Below are 20990 nucleotides of genomic sequence, written 5' to 3'. Positions count from 1 at the left end.
AGTGTAAATTAGGCTTGTTACCATAGTATTTACCCTTTTCTTTACGTAGATATGTACGTCATTGGTCAAAAAATATGTATACTACCTACAGATATAACTGTTGTACCTACAAGCGTTATTTTAAAAATAGTTGTTTACATTGCCTTTTAGGTTTATTTTTTACTTCAAATAATTGTAACAATTCAGACTTTTTCTTTACAAGAAAAACAGGCATGTGTTGCTGAGGAGTTTGGTGCGCCACTTTTTTTCCCAGTAATAACACATAGGAAGTGGAGAAGGGTAGGCGTTTTAGGGACTGTCTCATGTAATTCTGACGTTCCAAAAGTGCTGTTTTTCAGTGTAGGTACTTTAATTAAAAGATTTTTAATTTGAATTGAATATTATTCATTCTGCATTTTCTAATTATTTCTAGCTCATTTTAGGTGCGTTGTAGCTTTTCAAATATAATCAGTAGCAGATAAAGTTAGCCCACTATGCCGCACTAACCATCAGTCACCAATACAGTTAGTTTACGATAAGCCACTGATTAGGCGATAAGGATTCTATGAAGCTGTGCCTGTCATGCACTGATTAACTTGACTTTAGGGTACATTCTGAAAAAAGCGTTGAAACTGGCATGATCATGTGTGAAAGTTGAATTTAAAGGGATTTTAACCGACTTCCCAAAAAGAAAGAGGCTGTCAATTCAGATATTTGTTTTTTTATAGCACTTAATGCTAATGTATTAGATAACTTTATATTATTCGTGACATGGTAGGTTAAATTTGACTTTACAAGTAACTATATATTTCGGCTGTTTTTATTTAACGAGCTTATGTTCTCAGTAACTTGTAATGTAGATGAAAATTGGCCTTCTGATATTGTACCTAAATGCTATTCTATTGCCCACCTAGTTTTGGCTTGAAAGATTAACAAGCTTACCCACATTCGTACTTAGGTATTATTAGTAGGATATTGAATTACCTAATAAATGTTCGGATAGTACCTCATATATATTTTTACTTCACTAAGTAATTTTGTTAATTAATTTCGAATATGGCTCTTACGCCCTATGTCTGACGAAAAGTGTTATACTTAGTAAGTGGTATTTCAACTAGGTAGCGCATAATTTCATCATATTCCATTGAGTTGCACCAGACACTTCAACTAGCAAGCTTTTCGTCTGTGATGAAATGGGTACCGAAAATAAATTCTAAATCTTCTATTTTTATCTTCAGATGATTAGACTATCAAAATGGGTGACGTACTCCAAGATGAATGAACGTAGTACGAATTTTCGCACCAAAAAACTGCAATAGAATTTGGACTCTAAGCCCATGTTAAAAAGCTAATAATTGAACGGAACCCGCGGCACAGCGTGGCGTTGTCACTGACCACGCGAAATAGGGGTCCGGGAACTAATCGCGACCGCGCATGCGTCAATACTGGGGTAACTGACAGTCTGTATTCATCCACGCGACCGGCAACCAAACATTCCCTAACAAGAACATCGAATTATCTAAATATTAAAACATCTGTGAGAAAATCACGACAATGGCTGAAGAAAAAAAAGTGGCTGAACCAGGAGAAACCATCGGCCTACTGGACAAAAAAGTAAGTGAATTTTAAGTAATGTCAAATTAAGGTCAAAGGTTTTGGGGTAGCGGTGTGACGCAAGTCGTTCTTAAAGTTCAATTTCGTCTGTTTTCTCATAGAACTCACGTTTTCCTATGAGTAAAACAAAAGTTGCGAAAATAATACAAGTAATTTTAATTAATTAAGTAATTGATTACTGAAATTGTCTTGTATTGCCTACAAAAACATTGAAAGTGAAATTCATCGGTCATTTTAATTGTGTCAAGTTTACTATTGCTGACGCGTTTTATAACTAAATACGGCGTGTCATTGCTCGTGTCATAGAGTTCAAATAGATATAGAAATAAATAAGGCCACAATTTGTGATAAAAGACGAAATATTGAGTAAGAAGATTTGTAGACTAAAAAGACAAATATTAAAACAAGAACCTATTTTAGTACATTTACTAACCCAGTAAGGAAATCAAAGAATCCTCTAGCTATGCTATTAATTACCAACTTCAGTACAAATATTTCTGAATAAATACTTACAATTTTTCCCTTCACGACAGATATAAGTTTGGCCCTTAGAAACTCACCTTCTTTGTCGCATCAAAACAAAACCATAAGCACTGCCGCAGAATATTACATTTAGCACATAATATACATAGAAATAGTGGTTACGGGTAATTCCCACCGAATTTAGAAATGTTAATTGCATTCAAAACAATTGATTTCATTAACATTGGTTGAACGAAACTGGTTAGATCCGCTTTTATACACATAAATTGTTATTTGGACCTTGCCCAATGTAAGTATTCTTTGCGTTCATTAGATCGCATAACCGAGGATTGTGAGAAGAGTAAAAAATACCTTGACGAACTGTTGAGTGACAGATGATATCCTGAAAAATAATTTAGAAGAGAAACAATAAAATTAAATATAGGTATTGTAATCTGTAAGAAAAATATATATAGGTTTGTAGGGAATAAGTTTTTCATTACCAAAGACAATATTGCTTAATCCTAAGTATCATAACAGTGCATCTTAGTGAAGTTTTGTCTAGACGCTGAGTCTCCTGTTGCACTCAGTCTAGACACAAACGTAATATTGCTAAGTTCAAACAAAGTCACGACGAAGATGAAATGATCCAAATACTCGTATTAATGGCGTTTACTATGTTTTGATTTTTCTATCATCAAAGCCAATGTACGAATTACAGCATACACATGAATTCCAAGAGACTACTTATTTTGAACTAGCTTGCGCCAGCGTTTTCACTCGCTTCCCGAGAGAGCTGCTTCTCTCACCCAGATAAAAAGTAGCCTATATGTGATTCCGATTTATGAGATATAAGTACTTATTACTGCCGAGCTGCTCCAATCGGTAGATTTTGTGCAAAAGACAAACCAACTCCCATTCATACAAACTTTCGCATTGAAGATACGAACGTACACACGATACACGTACAATTCACAAATTACAAGAAAATACCACTACTTTCATCATACACAACGATTTCATAAGATTGCTAACAAAAACTCAGGTATTGCTACAATCTCGACTGAGTACACGACGCCGGGGGTGTGTCAACCAGTCACCCAGTCACGTAGGTACCACATTCTGCGTAAATATGACGTCAAAACCCGCTCCATGAGTCTTCGACAAATTTCCAGGTCATTGCAATTCGTAATACTATGTTTTATGAACTAAAAATGTCGTTGGGGAAGATAAGTTAACCAGTTAGCTACGTGTGTCAATCCACGTTTCGTATGTTATGTGAAGTCATTGATTTTCTATCTTTCATCAAGGTTTTTATTCCATTTTATAGAGTCAAGTCGAGATTCAATAGCATTATATTTTAATGAAATTAGCACATCATCTCTTCGGCTATTAAAAACAGTCTCAAATGCTCTCTTCTTCTCACTTCTCTGTAATTTCTTATGCGTTATTATTGGGAAGAAGAAGACCAACAAAGTCCCCTAGAAAAGCTTCGAGAGTTTCGGACACAAGAGTCAGGACTCCTGAATCTTCACTAGGTTGCATAATATAGACAGAAGGTCAAAGAGTAAAATGTACTGTAGAAGATATAGAGCAGTATAAGTTTTATTAATGAGACGGGCCTTTATATCCTATATTCGAATTCGAATCAGACTTTTTTTGCATTCCATAAAAAAAACTTGGAGCTAATTATCATAACTTTGACTAAGTAGTACGTTCTTATCAATAACCTATTGAAGTGTTTTGACCGCGCCCCCGTACGATAAGAGGAAGAGTATTTCGTTATCTGCAAACCGTTATGTAATTTTGGACTTTGGGCTCTTGTTGTTAAGGTTGTTTTTTAGCTGAGGTTGGTCGCTGACGTCATACGATAACTCCTGTTTTGAACTCCCACGTGTTTTCGGTGCAGTGGGCGGAGGGAAACTGTTTGGTAATGAAGGTTACGCGCCTATGTCGTAATTTATATTGTAGTGTAAAAATGCTATAGTCATCTCTATAATAAAGTAGGTAGGTAATATTGCCCACAAAAATTATGAACTCTGAAGATGATTGCTTTTACAGGCTTAGCTATATTGCTTTTATATATCCATTATGCATGGATTTTCAGTATATTGCAGAAAAAAGCGGAAACGTGATTTGATCTCTGAAAGTCCCAATAATAAAATAGTCAGAGCCATCTTCCCAGTCATATCTACTAATAAGCTGAAGAGATTGTTTCCTTAACTGCGCTAACACTCAACTACGGACCCAATGTCAAAAATGATTTCAGTGTAGATAGTTTATTTATCTAGGAAGGCTAGGCTGTATACCTACTACTTTTTTCTGGAAATCCATGGGACTGCTTGCAAATAATGCTCATTTTTTAACGGCTTGATAGAGCAATATATCCATAAGCTAAACTTAGTATTTTGACTGCTAGTTTAATGAAGCTTATCAATATCCTTTTCAAGAAAATAACTTTAATTAATCGGTATCGAATACCTACATAAAAATGCAATCATCATCAAAACAATACAATAATTTAACCTAAATATAGTCCAAGTTTATCATTGCTCGATAAACTGCAGATTATGGGAATAACCTAACGTCACTGGATTGTCACGCACGTCATAGGTCGTCTTTTGTTTTATAATTAGGTAGGTATTAAGAAATATGTTTACTTGAACATCCTTGGCAGTCGTTTCAGGTAGTCAGAAGCCAGTAAGTCTGACACCAGTCTTATCAAGGTGTATTTTGTTGCCCGAGTAAGTGGGTTCAGGAGGTCAGATAGGTTGTCGATCCTTGTCAAACACTGGTACTCAGCCGCATCTGGTTAGACTGGAAGAACAACATAGTTGGGAAAAGGCTCGGAAGATGATTAATAAATATCTTCCATCTTGAAAATAATGAAAGGGGAATTCTTAACTGTATTTTCTTGATAAAAACACGTAGCAACATGTATTTTATGTAATGAATAAAAAATAACAGCTTGATAATGTTATTACTTCATTTATCGGTTTTGGCATTGGCCTCAAAAGAAGACTAATTAGTCAATTAGAATTATGTAGGTATGTGGGTGGAGTAAATAAGCAGTTTTTTTTTATTGAAATTGAATATTATCTTTTATTAGATTGGTGGCATGAAAAACTAGAGATTATACAACAATCTATTCAATTAAATATGTCTTTATTCGCGAAATTAATTTACTTAATGAAAAATTGCAGCTGTTTGCTTCTTTTTGCTACTTATTTGTTACATTTTCCTCAATTGGAAAACTGCATCGAGTATGACGAAACCGATTAAAAGTTCACAAGTAGGTATTATTTACAAAGTCGATGCGGCCATAAAAATCAAAGTTAATCATAACTAATTAATTACAGCTTACTTAATCTAGATTAACGACTTATTTACTTAAGATATTAAAGAAATTAGATAGCTTATTGCATTGCACCGCTATCTAAGCTTAAGTATTAAAGGTAATAAGGTCTTAGGTTAGGTTATCAATAGGTACCTACTATCTAAGTTTAAGTACCTACTTTCTACTTAAAGTAATGAAGAGTAATCTTTTTTACATATAAAAATATCTCAAAAAACCGGCCATGCGCGTCGGACTCGCGCACGAAGGGTTCCGTACCATTATTTATAAAACGGACAAAAAAATCACGTTTGTTGTATGGGAGCCCCCCAAAATATTTATTAAATTGTAGTTTTCAGTATTTGTTGTTATAGCGGCAACAAAAATACATCATCTGTGAAAATTTCAGCTCTCTAACTATCACGGTTCATGAGATACAGCCTTCTACTTAAAACACACCTTCTACTAAATGTAATGAATAGACATATTTTTTACATTAAAAAAAATCATACTTAAATACAAATGAACCGATTTGAAGAATTCTTTCACCGTTGGGAAGCTACTACACTATCCTCTAAATATTATTCGGGTACCTATGCGAGGTTGTTATTCCATGGGACCCGGGTGAAACCACGGGTAATAGCTAGGTAGTTATTGATAATGATATTTATACTGATAATTAGTATAATCATTGACCCCTTGCATCTGATCTTGAGGTTAAATAATCAAGTGATTTATATTTATGGCCGGTAGATAATCGGCGGTATAGTACCGTGTGCCGATTTGATAGTAGGTACATTATGCCTTGGTAGTATCGTAAATAATATGAAGGGTTAAATAAATACCTAATGACTTGAGGGTGTAAGATGGCATGGCTGACAGGTGGACTTCCGACCATTCGAGTATACTTACTCTAAAATAGTTATTAGGATGGGGTGGACCTTGTCAACTTATTAGATTTTTGACTTATAATCGTGTTATAATCTATGATTATGTATTTATAATTAACATTGTAGTCCCATAGTTATAGATGGTACTATAGTTAGTGACGTAGTTATGCAAACATAGTTACCACATTGTCTGAGTGCATCAATGCTTTGTATTGATTTTCAATTAGATCCTAGGTAGTAGTCTTTATGTGCTACATAATGTAATAGATTTGCACCGGATCTGAGGTTGTTGCCAAGCAATTTTTCTTCTCTTCTCTTTTCTGCCACCCGACATACTAACATTCATTCCCTTCTTATTCATTTCATCGATTACGATAACATAAGGTTATGGTAGATAAAAACTATCTGATAATATTACTGTTGTTTCGCAAATGCATTGTTTGTTATGCCATGTTATGTTACTCATTCGATATGCGAAAATTGTCGCCAAAAAGAATGATAACAGACAGAACAAAGCCACAATGATTGTCTACCTACATAAACAGACTGTTGTCACGATCCTATATTTAGCGTTACAATGCATCTTAACCAGAGGAATGGACAGCATCCGGTGGAAAGGTTGCCAGTCAATAATACATTTGTCATGTTTTTAGATGACCTGATATAGATAACTGTTTAAACTTACGTCATTTAATTAATAAAATGACATAAAGACACATGCATACAGGTCACCTTTGGAGTATTTGGCAAGATTCTAAGCATGGGTAATATCTCTGTAACACATAAAAGTGTCTTACCACTATTTTCACTTTTTTCATCATGGCGATACAACACAAAATTACCATTAAAACTAGGCATTAATTCTGAAAAGATAATGCGTGTAGCTTCTCTGAAATAAGTAACAAATAAAAGATATTAAAGAAAATTACTTTACGCAAATGATTAAGATAAAAAAGCATAAGCAACTGCATAAAACACTATACAAACGACAGGCTCTCGTCCTTTGAGGAAAATATTTACATACTGTTAGCAGTCATTGAACTCTGAGGTAATTTACCCGTGCAAGGTGCAAAGTGAATTGCACTGCGGGGAAAACTCACAATTTGGTGTCCTGTTCAGTTGCCCACTTTATAATAGAAGGTAGTTCTTTGACTTCTGATTAAAATTCTTTTCTCTGTCTTACAACAATGCTCAATCCTTCTACGCGTGAGAGGAGGCCTGTGCCCAGCAATGGGACGATATAAAGGCTGTAACAGTAACTGTCTTAATTGTAACTTTAAATGTGTAAATATATTAATTTGTCATCATTCTTGCCTTCCCAATCCCGATTTTATTCGGGGAAAGCGTAGCCTAATTTCTCCTTCTATACATACTCTTCTATCAGCCGTCATCTCACAAGTAACATTCTTTCTAGCCATATCGACTTTCACACTATCCATCAACAGTTTCTATTTAATTTGTAACCTCCAACATATTACTTCTTGTAAAATAAAGTGTAGCAGCCCTAATATAGTTCACGAGATAATAATGAGCGGATTGAAGCGTGTTATGAGCTAAAGAATGTTGATCCGATAAACAACTCCAATAATTCATACAATCAGGCCACATTTTCTGAGCACAAATATTTATGGAATTTACTGGCAAGCCTACGTTATTTTCATATAAAGCGACTTCTCGCGGTTTTACCCGTGTCACCCCGAGCTACTACATCGCACACTGGGATAAACTGTAGCCTCATCAGACCCCATTTATCTTAATACTATTTCATTTCAATCGCTCTAGCCGTTATTCCATAATTAATAAAATCCGCATTCCTGATATGTATGTATAAGTATAGTATCTAAGAATTCATTGAATGTATTATTAATTTATCCGGTGTGTCTAAATTCAATTGTAAATGACCGACTTAAAAAAAGGAGAAATGTGTTCTCAAATCGCCTGTTTATCTTAAGTTAACAATACGTCTTTCCCTTTATACAAAATGAAATAGAAATACCTAAGAATATCGAGTTCCACGCAATAAAGTCGACTTGCACAAACTGGGTCATAAAGTGATCTGGATGCAAATCTCATAGCACAACAGTTAAGCTGTTTAATGCACTTTATATGGGTTCATTTGTCGAGCTTTATATTTATTGCGTTTTCATATGCTCGGGTTTAGCTCTTGAACTCTATTTTATATGAGTGCTTTTTATTGTAGTGATGATCGATTTAGTTTCATGTATGACCTCGAATGGTACCTCTTTTTTCGGAAACTGTCAATTTTGAAATTATTTTTAATTTTATAATAAAGGTGCAAAGGTGCAAATAATAAAGGTCCTTTTCGTTAAGTAGGGTAAAAAATACCAGAATAGCTATTAAAAAATCTTATTAGATGAATATGAAATGCTACTTAGAAAACTAGGTACTTTTAATTAATAGATAAAATTTTAAGTCTGCATGAAAAATGTAAACTCCCACAACCCGTTCCCTTGTTACGACAGGGGTGTATTACAACCGCTTATAACAGTCGTTTTTATGTAATAACTTAATAATGTAGTACGTTACTATACCTAAGTATAGTTGATTTGCTTACATAATAAAATAATGATATATCTAGTAGCTTGGATAAGTTCTTGAAGAACACAGAGACTGATTTGTATGGAAAAATATACATAGGTGTAACGTAAGAAAATACGGTTTAATTTTCTTTTACTATGTATAGAATAGATATTTATAGAGGAAAGTTAAGATATGCTACTTGCAGTACTTATTTAGCATCTTACTTTAAAATCAACCAAGTTATTAAAAAAAATGAAAATGTTTTTGTGGTAGGAAAATAATAGAGTATAATCTAAACTCGTAGTTTAATTGATGGAAACATACAGACAGTTATGTTTGTTTTCATTTGGAGAGGTTATGCGGTTTGCCCAAATTAAAAATCAATTAATACTATATAGTAAGGTTTTTATATTTTGTAAACAGAGATATAATAATGAAGCAGATAATAATTCTGTCTAATTAAGATAATAGAGAATGACGTCTGAGTTATAAAGTTAGTACTTTCTTGTAGGATTATTTTATTACAATTAATTATTACGCTTTTTAGTTGTTTGTTTTACTAGGATAGTTTTTGATTTTTATTGTAAATATGTAGTGTAAATATCTATGTAAATAAATCCTTTAAAAATTAATTATCGTTAAAAATAAAAAAATCAATAAATGTGACTTATTAATTCAGATTAACATTGATAACTTCGAGAAAACAATAGTAGTAAAGTCATAATAATGACGATTACAAAAAAACTGCCTATTTTTTTCCTACGTTATCCTTATTTTACTATGAAAAGGCAAAAATACATTAATATGGATTTATGGAGGTCAATGGCAGGCCTTCCTAGTAAAGTCTAAGCTTGTAAAAGTTAATTAAGTAAATTGACATCAATTTAATTAATCTATTTTATTTCGCGATATTTTTATAACTTCTAAGTTATAAAACCTAGGTACATATAATACCTAATTTAAGACTTAAAAAATATTTAGCTAAAAAGTTAATCCAGTTATGTCCTAGAATCCATTGTAGTATTTTTACAGCTGTACATATTATAACGGATTACTTTAATTCTAGCCTTAGGTGATAATTTAGGTCTATTGTCTAAGTGACTAATAAAAAATGTAGAAGAATGTAATTTCCCAAATAACAGTAAGTAATGAATGTTTAATGACAAAGGTTATTGAACTTGCTTGGTGCTACTTAATTATTGTTTTCTATTGATTTTACGGAAGTTAGTACCTACATATATTTCTAAGTTAGAGGTTTAATCATTGTTTCGTAAATATTTTTGACGAAGGAATTAAGGACGAAACACGATTAGCATTAACGAAGTCGTCAAAACAAAACAAAAAAAAAAACGGTGTATGTTCTTAACGATTACCTAAATAATTTTTAGGGCTCATAACTTAATTAGCTTTAATGATTGCCACCACAAAACAATTATTTTACCGAAAAATCTAACGCAATATTCTTGACCTTCACACATCCCGCGCACCTTCATACCTCCCTGAGTGCAACCCTGCAATTATCAAAGTGCATTGACCACGATGGCGCAGCATAGTAGAATCCTACTTTCCCGAGCGTTGCACCCGGTCGGTCGGGTAAACCAGTGCACTTCTAGTTATACTAGATTGCACTACTATAATACCTAGTTTATTTGTTGATAATTATGTGGAGCTAATGAACTGCTTTTACACGAAAGTAAGGCAAGAAAGTAGTTTGTCCAATCTGGGGAGATTTATTTATGGTAGTAAAATCAAATTGTCTATTATTTAGCAAATGTTAGCATAGAGGAAAAACTAGAGAAAGATTTGAATTGAAGACATGTGAATAGAATTAATTTATTTTGCTATTACGGGTAAACAAAGGTTTTCAATCAAAATTACTTTTCTTTGAATCAAATCTCGAAAAATTGAGTGCCTATTATGAAACATTTTACGTTGTCGTAACAAAATCGTAAGTCGACTTGTAACACTTTTATAGACATCCATTAGCTGATTCATCATGAATTTCGTAACACATTTCAAGTTCACTAACACAAAAATTGTTCTATTTATTCATTTGTTTTTTTTTTAATAACTATTGTATTGCCCATTTGGTTTGACCGTCAATGGTTCCAGTTTTGGGTTTTTTACAAATGCAGTTGTGCAAAATGCAATTTCGTTAGACAACTTCACCTGGGAAAAACCTAAATGAACGTTGATTACAATTTCTACATCATCTATGGTATTAAAGTATGTTGTAAACTTTAGAACGGCTATATTAATCTTGATTTATTTTCTGCTAGGACCTACTGAAATGTGTTTTTTTTTAATGTCACTGTTTTTAACAAACTTAAAAAAGGACGTTCTCAATTCGTCGGAATCTTTTATTTCCTCCTACAAATGTGCTTAGCAACTAATTCAAGATTTTTGGAGTAAGTTATACTTTTCCATGGAATTAAGAGTTATTTCACAAAAACCACAGTATTCATCTAATTATTTTATTTTTAGCACTAACAAACTTATTCGAATAGGAAATAAGCAAACGATTTCAAGGTCATTTGAGAACAATAATCAATTGTGACGTAACTTGATAACGAATAGGTCATTACTGCATTCTTGCTCATCAATAGAATCATAGGAGTGTCGAATTCTATAGAAACTTACAATGCAATTTGACGATTTTCTGGCGAACATTTTTAGGGAAAATAATTAATAGCTGCCTATAAAGGTGCTCAGAAATCTGTCATTTGGTATACTTAGTTATTACCATATGTTATGTACTTAGTCTAATCATGGCAGTAATCTTACGATAGATTTTGAAGATAGATTACAGAATTGACTTTTCTCTACCACCATACCTTTCTTTATTGAATAACTAAGAAAAATAGTATAAACAATGATATGAAGAGAAAAACTGTAACCAAAAGTATATTCGAGAACTTAATTAAACAAATCGTTTCATAATAATTTTCCGTCGGAAAATTTTGTTTGGTTACATTAGGAATATGCGAACTACAAATCCGTGTCGGCTAAGTAGTTCGTAATACAGAAGTCCGGCTTGTGCATTTTTTTCGTATTTATTAGGCAGAACGTTTCAGCGCCGCTGCCAGTTTACTCGTTTACTCCGACTCGGTTTCCCGCGCAGTGATCTGTCAACCTGTTTGACAGTTGTTTCGGCGGGAAAGCATTTCTTATAGCTACGTCGAGAAACATAGATGCTCAGCGATCAACTTGCTTTCTTATAAGCATTGAAGCTCAAGGTTTCAACACGTGTTCTTGGTAGTTTTTATTTAAAAATCGAATTGTGTGAAACTGAATAAATGCCGTTTGTTAGTGGAAAAATGGAAAAAGAAAAGTGTTGTTATGACAATTCGGCATTTGTGTTGACTGAGAAAAATGTTTGGATGCAAAATGAGGTATGTCCATCCAATTTACCTGATAATTTTCGCAATTTTTAAGACTTCAAAGTTCTAACTGGATCTACCAATTAATTAGAAAGTAAAAGTTCATTGAGAATTTTTTTTATTCGTCACAGATTAAAAATTAAAACAAAAACAACACAACCGAAAAAGGAGGTTCTAAGGTGACTTAATTACAAGTTATTTTAACAACGCAAGGAGGTTTTATAATTAAAATACTTTCAGCCTTGCGCGCGATTTTCCGAACCGTAACGAGTTCTATCGATAAATAGTAAGATAGTGATAAAATATATAATGTTTCACTAACTACGTGCTGAAATGCATTTTGTAACTCTTTGTTAGTATTATCGCCATCTCAGAGCGTCATAATATACCTAACTACATAAAAAATGCAGTTATTATGATCGCTAGAAACGTAATGTGATAAGAATCTTACATTGGACCTAGTTATGTAGTTAAATACTTAGTAATTCTTGATGTTTTTATTGGCTGCGAGATTGTTTGAAATACATACTTGCCTAGGTAAATATCGCGGGCCTGGTATACAAAGGGGTCCGGAAGGGTTAGGGGTAGGTTTCAAAACCTGAAAGTTCGGTAAAAAATGTGCTAATTGACTGGATGAAAACTGAAAATTTTGTTAGTGGAAGGGGAATCTTTCATTTTGATTGATATGATGAAAAACATTACATATTTTATTTAGTTTTATTCTGCTTATTTTGTTTGAATTGAACTAGCGTGATTTCAGTTGTTTTTATGTTTGAAAGCTAACTGCTAAATAATATTTACCTAACTTCCAATAATGCTACTGCTACATCTGTGTCAACAAATAAGGTTGTATCGATAATTAAATAAACAAATATTATTTCGAAGACGATTTCGTACATTCTAAATTAGGTATTTTAAACTGCTGATAGAAAAACCTGGCCATAGGTAACCTCTATTTAAAGGTGAAGAAACAGACTACAGAATATCAACATACCGCAATCTCTCAAAGTTCTTCAATAGATTTTCAACCTTATCACAATAGTGGATGGTTGATTCTAGTAGGTTGATTTGCTGGTGTTATATTAAGATTATTTTTTGTTAATTTTGATAATTGAGTTTTTTAAGAGTCTCAATTGTGGTCAATTAAAGAATATTTTCCATATTTAGCATTCTGTCTGCATAGTTTTCCACTGTAACAATAATAAATTGTAGGTTAATTAACCAAGGCCATGATATCTGGGTTCTAATTAAGGAAATTACGTTTATTCAGAAACACAGAATACAATTCTGAATATCTCTCATTGTCGATACCATGGACAAGTAAATTGTACACTGCAAACTTTTTAACATTACTACAATTAAGTATTCAGCCAGTATCAGAACGATAAGAACTTCGATTTTTTCGAATTACTTTCAAAATAAACTGAACGAAATATATCCAGCCTGTATTAAACCGGCTAAAAAGTTTCATTCGATTCACGATCGTCTTCAAAATATAGTCTGCTTACCATCGGGCCAACTATCGGCTGGCAGTTTAATCTGCGATGTGCGGAACTCTAAACTTTTTGTTCATTTCTTGTCAGTTTCTACAATTCCAATAATTACTTATCTAGTTTTCTCTGTTCGTGTACTATCTGGTTGTTGTTGGTGAAAAAATGTGGTGACCCCGAAACGCCCATTCGAAACACGCGATATTGCGAAGATTATTCAATAGATTCAATGACAGATGAACAAACGGACAGACGGACTTACATTATAGGTAAAAGCATTTGTAAGTTTGTAATAGAGGACGTATCATTAAAAATCAAACTCAGGAAAACCAAACCAATATGCCGAAGTGTACCAGCACACAGCAAATTTTTTGTCGGCCGATAGTTTGTTTGGGCTTATAAATCAGTATGAAAGTGAATGGCAGAATATACGTATGGAATGGAGGGGAATGGTAGAATACATATTACAAAGATCAGGTACTTATTTAGCCGGTATCAAACTGACTGAAAACTTTGAAATCCCAGCTCTATCAGATTAGATCTCAAAACAATAATCAATTGAATTCGATCACAATGGACACTAGAGAGCAAGATAACTATAAAAATCGCATAAAACGTCGTTCGGTAATAAATTTCTTCTGTGAAGCTAATCCGATTCCAATGTTAAATAATAATGGCCGATGCGACAATTAATATCTATTATTATAACTGATTTATGCACAGTTCGTAGAATATTAAAAATATACAATATTTTTAATTCTTTAGTTGATTTTGTTTGTTTCACCGTAAAAAAGTGAAACACGATTTTCGTACAACTTTTCATTAAAATAATTAAGTACTTACCTATGCTATTGTATTTTCATGTAAACAAGTCCGGTTTACTAAACTGTCATTTTTCTGTGTATAATGTTTATTTTCTGTAAAGCATCTCATTCAATTCCAAAAGGAAAGTAAAACAACTAAGTCTAATATAATATCACACACATGTACCTAAACAATAACATTCATTCACCACTTACGTCATAGCTACTATTAAAAAAGCCTCAGCCTTTTTGTACAAAGCAAGCTTCGTAAACGCTATCCCACGGGAATATGTCAAGCCACTGTAATTAGCCAGTCTTGTTCCTTTTTCAAAACGGGTGCGCATGCGATGCTGTCTCGTCCAATCACGTCAGAATTGTGAGGATGACGTAAAAAGAGGTTTCGCTGGTTTTTAGACCAGCAATTTTGGGTTTCGTAATACGATTTAGGAGATTTTTAAGAACTGGATTTCAATGCTCAATATTCCTTAGTTTACAAGAAGTTCCTAAAATCCCGCATTGCAGACTAAACAGGCTTTCAGTCAATAGTTGGCCCGATGAAGATAAAATTAGTGTTTTAGAGATAATGGTGAATCCAGTCGTGGTGGCCTAGTGGGCAAAGAACCGACCTCTCGAGTATGAGGGCGCGGGTTCGATTCCAGGTCAGGCAAGTACCAATGCAACTTTTCTAAGTTTATATGTATTTTCTAAGTATATCTTAGACACCAATGACTGTGTTTCGGATGGCACGTTAACTGTAGGTCCCGGCTGTCATTGAACATCCTTGGCAGTCGTTACGGGTAGTCAGAAGCCAGTACTTAAGTCTGACACCAGTCTAACCAAGGAGTATCGGGTTGCCCGGGTAACTGGGTTGAGGAGGTCAGATAGGCAGTCGCTTCTTGTAAAGCACTGGTACTCAGCCGAATCCGGTTAGACTGGAAGCCGACCCCAACATAGTTTGGGAAAAAGGCTCGGAGGATGATGATGGTGACTCCAGTCAAAGTTTTCGGTCCTATTTGGTTCTATCCGAACCAAATATCGCTGATCTGAACTGATCGCTACCATTCATCAGCGGGCAAACTATTGACCGACCGATACTTAGTTTATTTTGCAGTATGCCGTGTAATCAAATAGGTTCCCATTTGGGTTTCAAATCTAAATGAACAAAATCTCATTTTCAATTTCAAAGTGCTAAGTTACATTTGATTACCTGCTTCAGCACGTGAAGTCAGCTTTCAACAAGTTGGTTGCAGTCATGATGGCTTTCATCCAAAAGTCTAAGAGACTCCACTTAACATCTCTTAAAGTTTTAGATTCTCTAAGTCTAGCAGTTTTCTTTTCTGCGATTTCAACTGTGACAATAGTGTTTGTTTTTAAATGGTATGGGCAATTATAGAGTAGGTAATCTTAAGTCTTCTTTATAATCAAAGGGAGACAAAATTGTTTTTACCCTAAAGTCTCCAAAACTGCTGATCGAATTTGAAAAAAAAATTGACTGTTGGAAACCTCACCCTTCCCAAGTGACATAAGTTACCTATATTTTATCGTGGTACGGACAGAAGTTACCACAGGAAGCGGGTGAAACCGCGGGAAAACGGCTAGTAAATAATACATCTAAGATGTAAACAAAGCCACGTGGTAACATTTACATCCAGAACAACGTGAGAAATGACTCGACGAGATCACATCACTATAATTATTCTAAAAAGGAAACATTATATTTAATACGTGCAATTACTGTCACCTCTAATTGCAGTACGAATGAGGAGTTTTCTTTGTCATATATAATATTCTAAGAAATTCTTTGATATACAATACACTTATTTTAGTTAGGGATTCGTAAGTTTGTTAGGAAGGTTTCACTGGTTTATCTGATAGTTAATGCTATCTGTCAGATACAGGCTGCTTATAACTTCTGCCACATACTGCTATTCGAGCACTGTGAAACCAAAAAGATTGTTTATCTGTCAGATAAGTTCCTGATAGACTGTCAGCACCGACCACTTGTTACTTGATTAGTAGTTGTTCTTTGAAAAAGAAAACACTCAAACTGTTTTCATTCCTTTAATATTCAACAAAACAGCTTTTCAGCGAGTATGTAAAAATAAGGTACAATAAACTGACTGAAATAACTACATTAGACCGTAACATTATGTGTTAGTAAACAATGTGTATGTGTAAAACAATAGTTCATACATAGTTTGAAAAACAACAACCATTTGTATGAAATACGGCCTTTATATATTTACAACTGAAAATTGACGTCCATAAGTTACTTGAAATATCCTTTGTTGGGTCTGTCCGTATCATTCTGATACGAATGAATTTTCAGCCTTTTGAACTGATTTATTTTGTTTTTCATTGGACCTATATCGTGCTGAATGAAAGTCAATATGGCGAAATCGGCCTTTACTTTTTGTCTTTCAGCCATAAGGGCCCCGCTGAGTTTACAGAAATATATAGGCCTGCAACAATTCTACTATTTATTGTGCGTTCCAAATTTTAGATGCGATTTACAATTAACATATCATGAAGGAATGTAATATAATTAGTAGGTAGGTTTTTTAATATTCCAGATATTTTTAAATGCTTGCTACCTAAAGTAAAACTGATAAAAAGGTGAGGGAAAACATCTAGATGAAACCTGGACTATACAGTCTGAAATCACCAACCCGCAAACGAGCAAGCGTGGTGATTAACGCTCAATCCTTCTCCGTGTGAGAGGAGGCCTGTGCCCAGGAGTGGGACGATAAAAAGGCTGCAACGGTATCTAACAGTAAAAGCTACCTAAAGTATATATCTACACGAAGATATAGGACAGATATACATACAAAACCTAGACAGGTCCCCATATTTCCACTTCAAGAAAAACACTTAAGAAAATTATTGTAATTTTCCTTACTTAAATGATCGTCTTGAAGCAATTACTTAAAACGGTTTGCATACATCTTTTATAACTGTATTAGGTACTAGAAGTAGGTGTTATAATAAATATGTAGATGTTAACTAATTTACATGATCACTTGTAGTTTTCCATATATTATGTGCTATGGTTATGTAAAAATCTATTGTTGTATGTTGGTAGTTTGCGGATGAAGTTTAGTTTTGTTGTGTTAAAAAGATTTATACATTGTGTTCATAAAATTGATATTTGTAGCTAGTTTTATTTCTACAAATGTTCTCTTGTATATGTAATGTTGTATGCTTGAAATGAAACGGTAAAGAATTTTCAAGCGATTACACAAAAAATGCGATAAATCGTACAATGAAAACAGATTTCCATTTAAGATTTAAAGGCCGGAAGTTTCTTTGGGTACATAATATAAATCAGTATGAAGATGAATGGTAGTACGCACATTACAAAGATCAGGTATTTAGCCCCTAGCAATCGACTGAAAAAATTGGACTGGAATCAAGATGTTCTTCAAAAACTTTTATTCCAAACGTCAGGTCAACTGTCGGCCGACTATTTAGTATGCAGTGTGGTACTCTAAGTATAAAAACAAAAATTTAATAAATTCTTGAAAGAATCCATTATGAAACGCAATAGTCTATCGTGAGTGGTTTTGAAACGTACTGATTATCTGTTTTCAAATCCGTAACAGATCAAACAATGTACTAAAACGTTTTATGTATTTTTCCATTTATCACGTTTTACAGTAACTAGAGTTTTGTTAGCGAGACTCTGTGAACGGTGATATTTCAGACATCACCCGATGTAGGTACTTAATTGACGGAAAATTATCACAGATATTATTCATGTTTTCATAGCGATATTAGGGCTGCATATATCTCCTTTATTTACAAATTATTAGGTATGCTTTTTTTTCATTACGATATTTCATACAACTTTAGTTTATCGAGATGTAAAAATATCCCTATTTTACATTACCTACATCGGTGCTTGAAATAGATGTTCTATAGCTAACTTAGACTTAACATAGATAACTTGATGTATAAATTAAATTTTGTTATTGTTTTAACACGTGAAAATTAATATGTAGAGCCCGTCGAATCTTACAACTTAAGTGCTTTGCCCCATTTACACACTGGTTTGTTTTTAGATACATAAAACCTTCTTACAATTCACAGCCCTATTTAAAACTGCAATTGTAACGACAAAATGTGACAGGCTGCACAGATTACAGTAAATTGCATATTGTGCTGTAATTTCTGTATGCACGTGTTCAAATAAAAATTGTAAAAGATCATTATTTATTATAATTATTACAAGGAAGAGTGAACAATGACTGTTCTTGTTGAGGTTAGTTACTTGAACTATTTTATAGATGTTTCTTGTTGGAAAAGCTTAAACTGTAGGTCCCGGCTGTCATTGAACATCCTTGGCAGTCAGAAGCCAGTAAGTCTGACACCAGTCTAACCAAGGGTGGGTTGCCCGGGTAACCGGGTTGAGGGGTCAGATAGGGCAGTCGCTCCTTGTAAAGCACTGGTACTCAGCACCATCCGGTTAGACTGGAAGCCGACCCCAAGATAGTTGGGAAAAAAGCTCGGAGGATGATGATGTTGGAAAAGCGGCCTAAACGAGCGTCATATTGAAACAGATTTTCTAAATTACAAGTAACCTCTAATCACTGCCAGGGTACTGAATTGAGTCATTCAATATAATCATACATTATTTCAATAATTATTCTGTGCTTGTAGAGTTGCAACGACAATGTTACGTGATCTGACATTTTAATTTGATCAAGATTCAAGATTAATCATCATTTTCCTTATTGTCTATGTAATTTTATTATCTATTCGTATTTTAATAGATTTATGCCTTTTGTTTCTTAAAAGCTTAGTACATGATGTACTTGTTTTCAATTGTATATTAAAAATTCCCTTTATTATTTTCAATAAATAATGTCTAGTATTAACTCCATACGTATAAATATTAAACTTAACGATTTTTCATACAAAGTTATCAGGAACATAACTTAGTGCATGTACACTTGTGAAAGTAAACAGAAGCCTTCATCACACACACTTTTACACTTACCTACACACACAAATACGCTACACGAACAATGTAGGTATGCTACTCATGGAGTAAAAAGATCAGTGGAGGTGGAGATACCAGCATGCAAGTAGATCAGGTATCTTCCTCTATGCCGAATAGATTATAGGCCCGAACTGATCGTTTTGGATCAGTTGCGAGTGAACTTACAAAGCTTTCGGGGTCTTTGAGACATCTGTCTACGATTTTTGGTAAAACAAAAAATAGTCGGGTTCATAGAAGGCGTGTAAGGGTGAAACCAGTAAGTTCCTGGTTTCTCGTCTCCGCTCACCCAGAATTTGGCGCGCTACTTTCTAAGGCGATTTTTTGTTATGGCACCTCCGCTAGTCATTTTGTTCTCCGTGGCAATACTGCAGTTTTGTGCAAACATTCCTCGTCAGTTAACGAGTCGATAATGTTTGATCCGCATCAAATCACGTTTTAAACCAATCTGTTGCATTTGATTGTTGTTTATTTAGGTAACGCTTGACGAATAACAAATTTTTTTTGGTTGATGTTTTCGGCTTAGTTAAAATATTTCGTAAATACTAACTAACTATGCAACCAGTTTCAATCTTATTAGTTACTAAAAAACCTTTGCTCCCATCATCCATTTGACTCTCTCCGCATAAAATAGGTGTACCTACATAGGTGTTGCCGCCATGTAAACGACGGCATGTAAACCTGCAACGTGCTGCGTGCGCCGCGGGACTTTGGCTGTCACATTCTGTCATCTTTTGTCATGGAAGAAAATTTTTCTTTTCCCAATTTTATTTTGTCTCAACAAATTGTAAACGATTAATAAACGATTTAAAGAAAAACGAATATATGCGTATCAAACATGGACCATCGAGCCGCATGAAGCCTCGCATCGAATCCAGCATCGAATCAGCAAGAAACGGTCAGGCCGGTCGTTCCTGTTCTTCCCATCCTTTCCTTTTGTGTCTAATATCGTGCTGTATTTCAGAATTGCAGTTCGTAAACCTACCAATATGTGCAGTATGTGGTGCCTGTCAACTTGTATTTCGCTGTTGGTGTTTATACGTGAGTAACCGTCTCTTTGTGAACCGCCAAGATGAGTGACGAGGAATACGGTGAAAGTAATTGTTCAAATGTAGGTGATCTCAAAAAACAAAGGGGTTCTTTGAAAAGGCGATTAACGTTATTTGAAAAGTATGTTAGCAAGTACGAAAATGTAACATTATCCGAACGACAGCAAGCTGAGCTTAGTTTACGAATGGAATCGGTTACAAATGTGCTTACGTCTTTTAATAGAATTCAAGATAAAATCGAGCAATTAATAGATGAGGTTGAGTTAGACAAACAAGTTGAGTATAGAGAAGCTTTTGAGGACCAATATTTTAGTATTATGGCAATTGCCAAATGTTTAACCGATGTTGCAAAAGTTTCAGGTAAATGCGATAATTTACAGTCTATGCCAAATAAAAGTTCAATTAAACTACCTCAAATTATCCTCCCCTCATTCGACGGTTCGTATGAT

At 34.0% G+C, this 20990-nt stretch overlaps 1 protein-coding gene across 2 annotated transcripts in view; it reads left to right on the top strand.

Moving 5' to 3' along the window:
- The first annotated feature begins 1430 nt into the window (after positions 1–1430).
- Positions 1431–20990, top strand: part of LOC110373684 (facilitated trehalose transporter Tret1) — a 62812-nt gene continuing 43252 nt past the window's right edge. Inside the window, exon 1 of one of the 2 annotated variants that reach the window (XM_021331018.3) lies at positions 1431–1593. In XM_021331018.3, coding sequence (XP_021186693.1) covers positions 1534–1593 — 60 coding nt within the window. In that variant the 5' untranslated portion in view covers positions 1431–1533. Of the gene's footprint in view, positions 1594–12051; positions 12213–20990 lie in introns of those variants that run through there. The other variant, XM_021331017.3, reaches the window with a different exon arrangement.

The sequence above is a fragment of the Helicoverpa armigera genome, chromosome 11 (assembly GCF_030705265.1).
Source record: "Helicoverpa armigera isolate CAAS_96S chromosome 11, ASM3070526v1, whole genome shotgun sequence".
Lineage (NCBI taxonomy): Eukaryota > Metazoa > Arthropoda > Insecta > Lepidoptera > Noctuidae > Helicoverpa > Helicoverpa armigera.
This window is presented reverse-complemented; position numbering and strand designations above follow the sequence as displayed.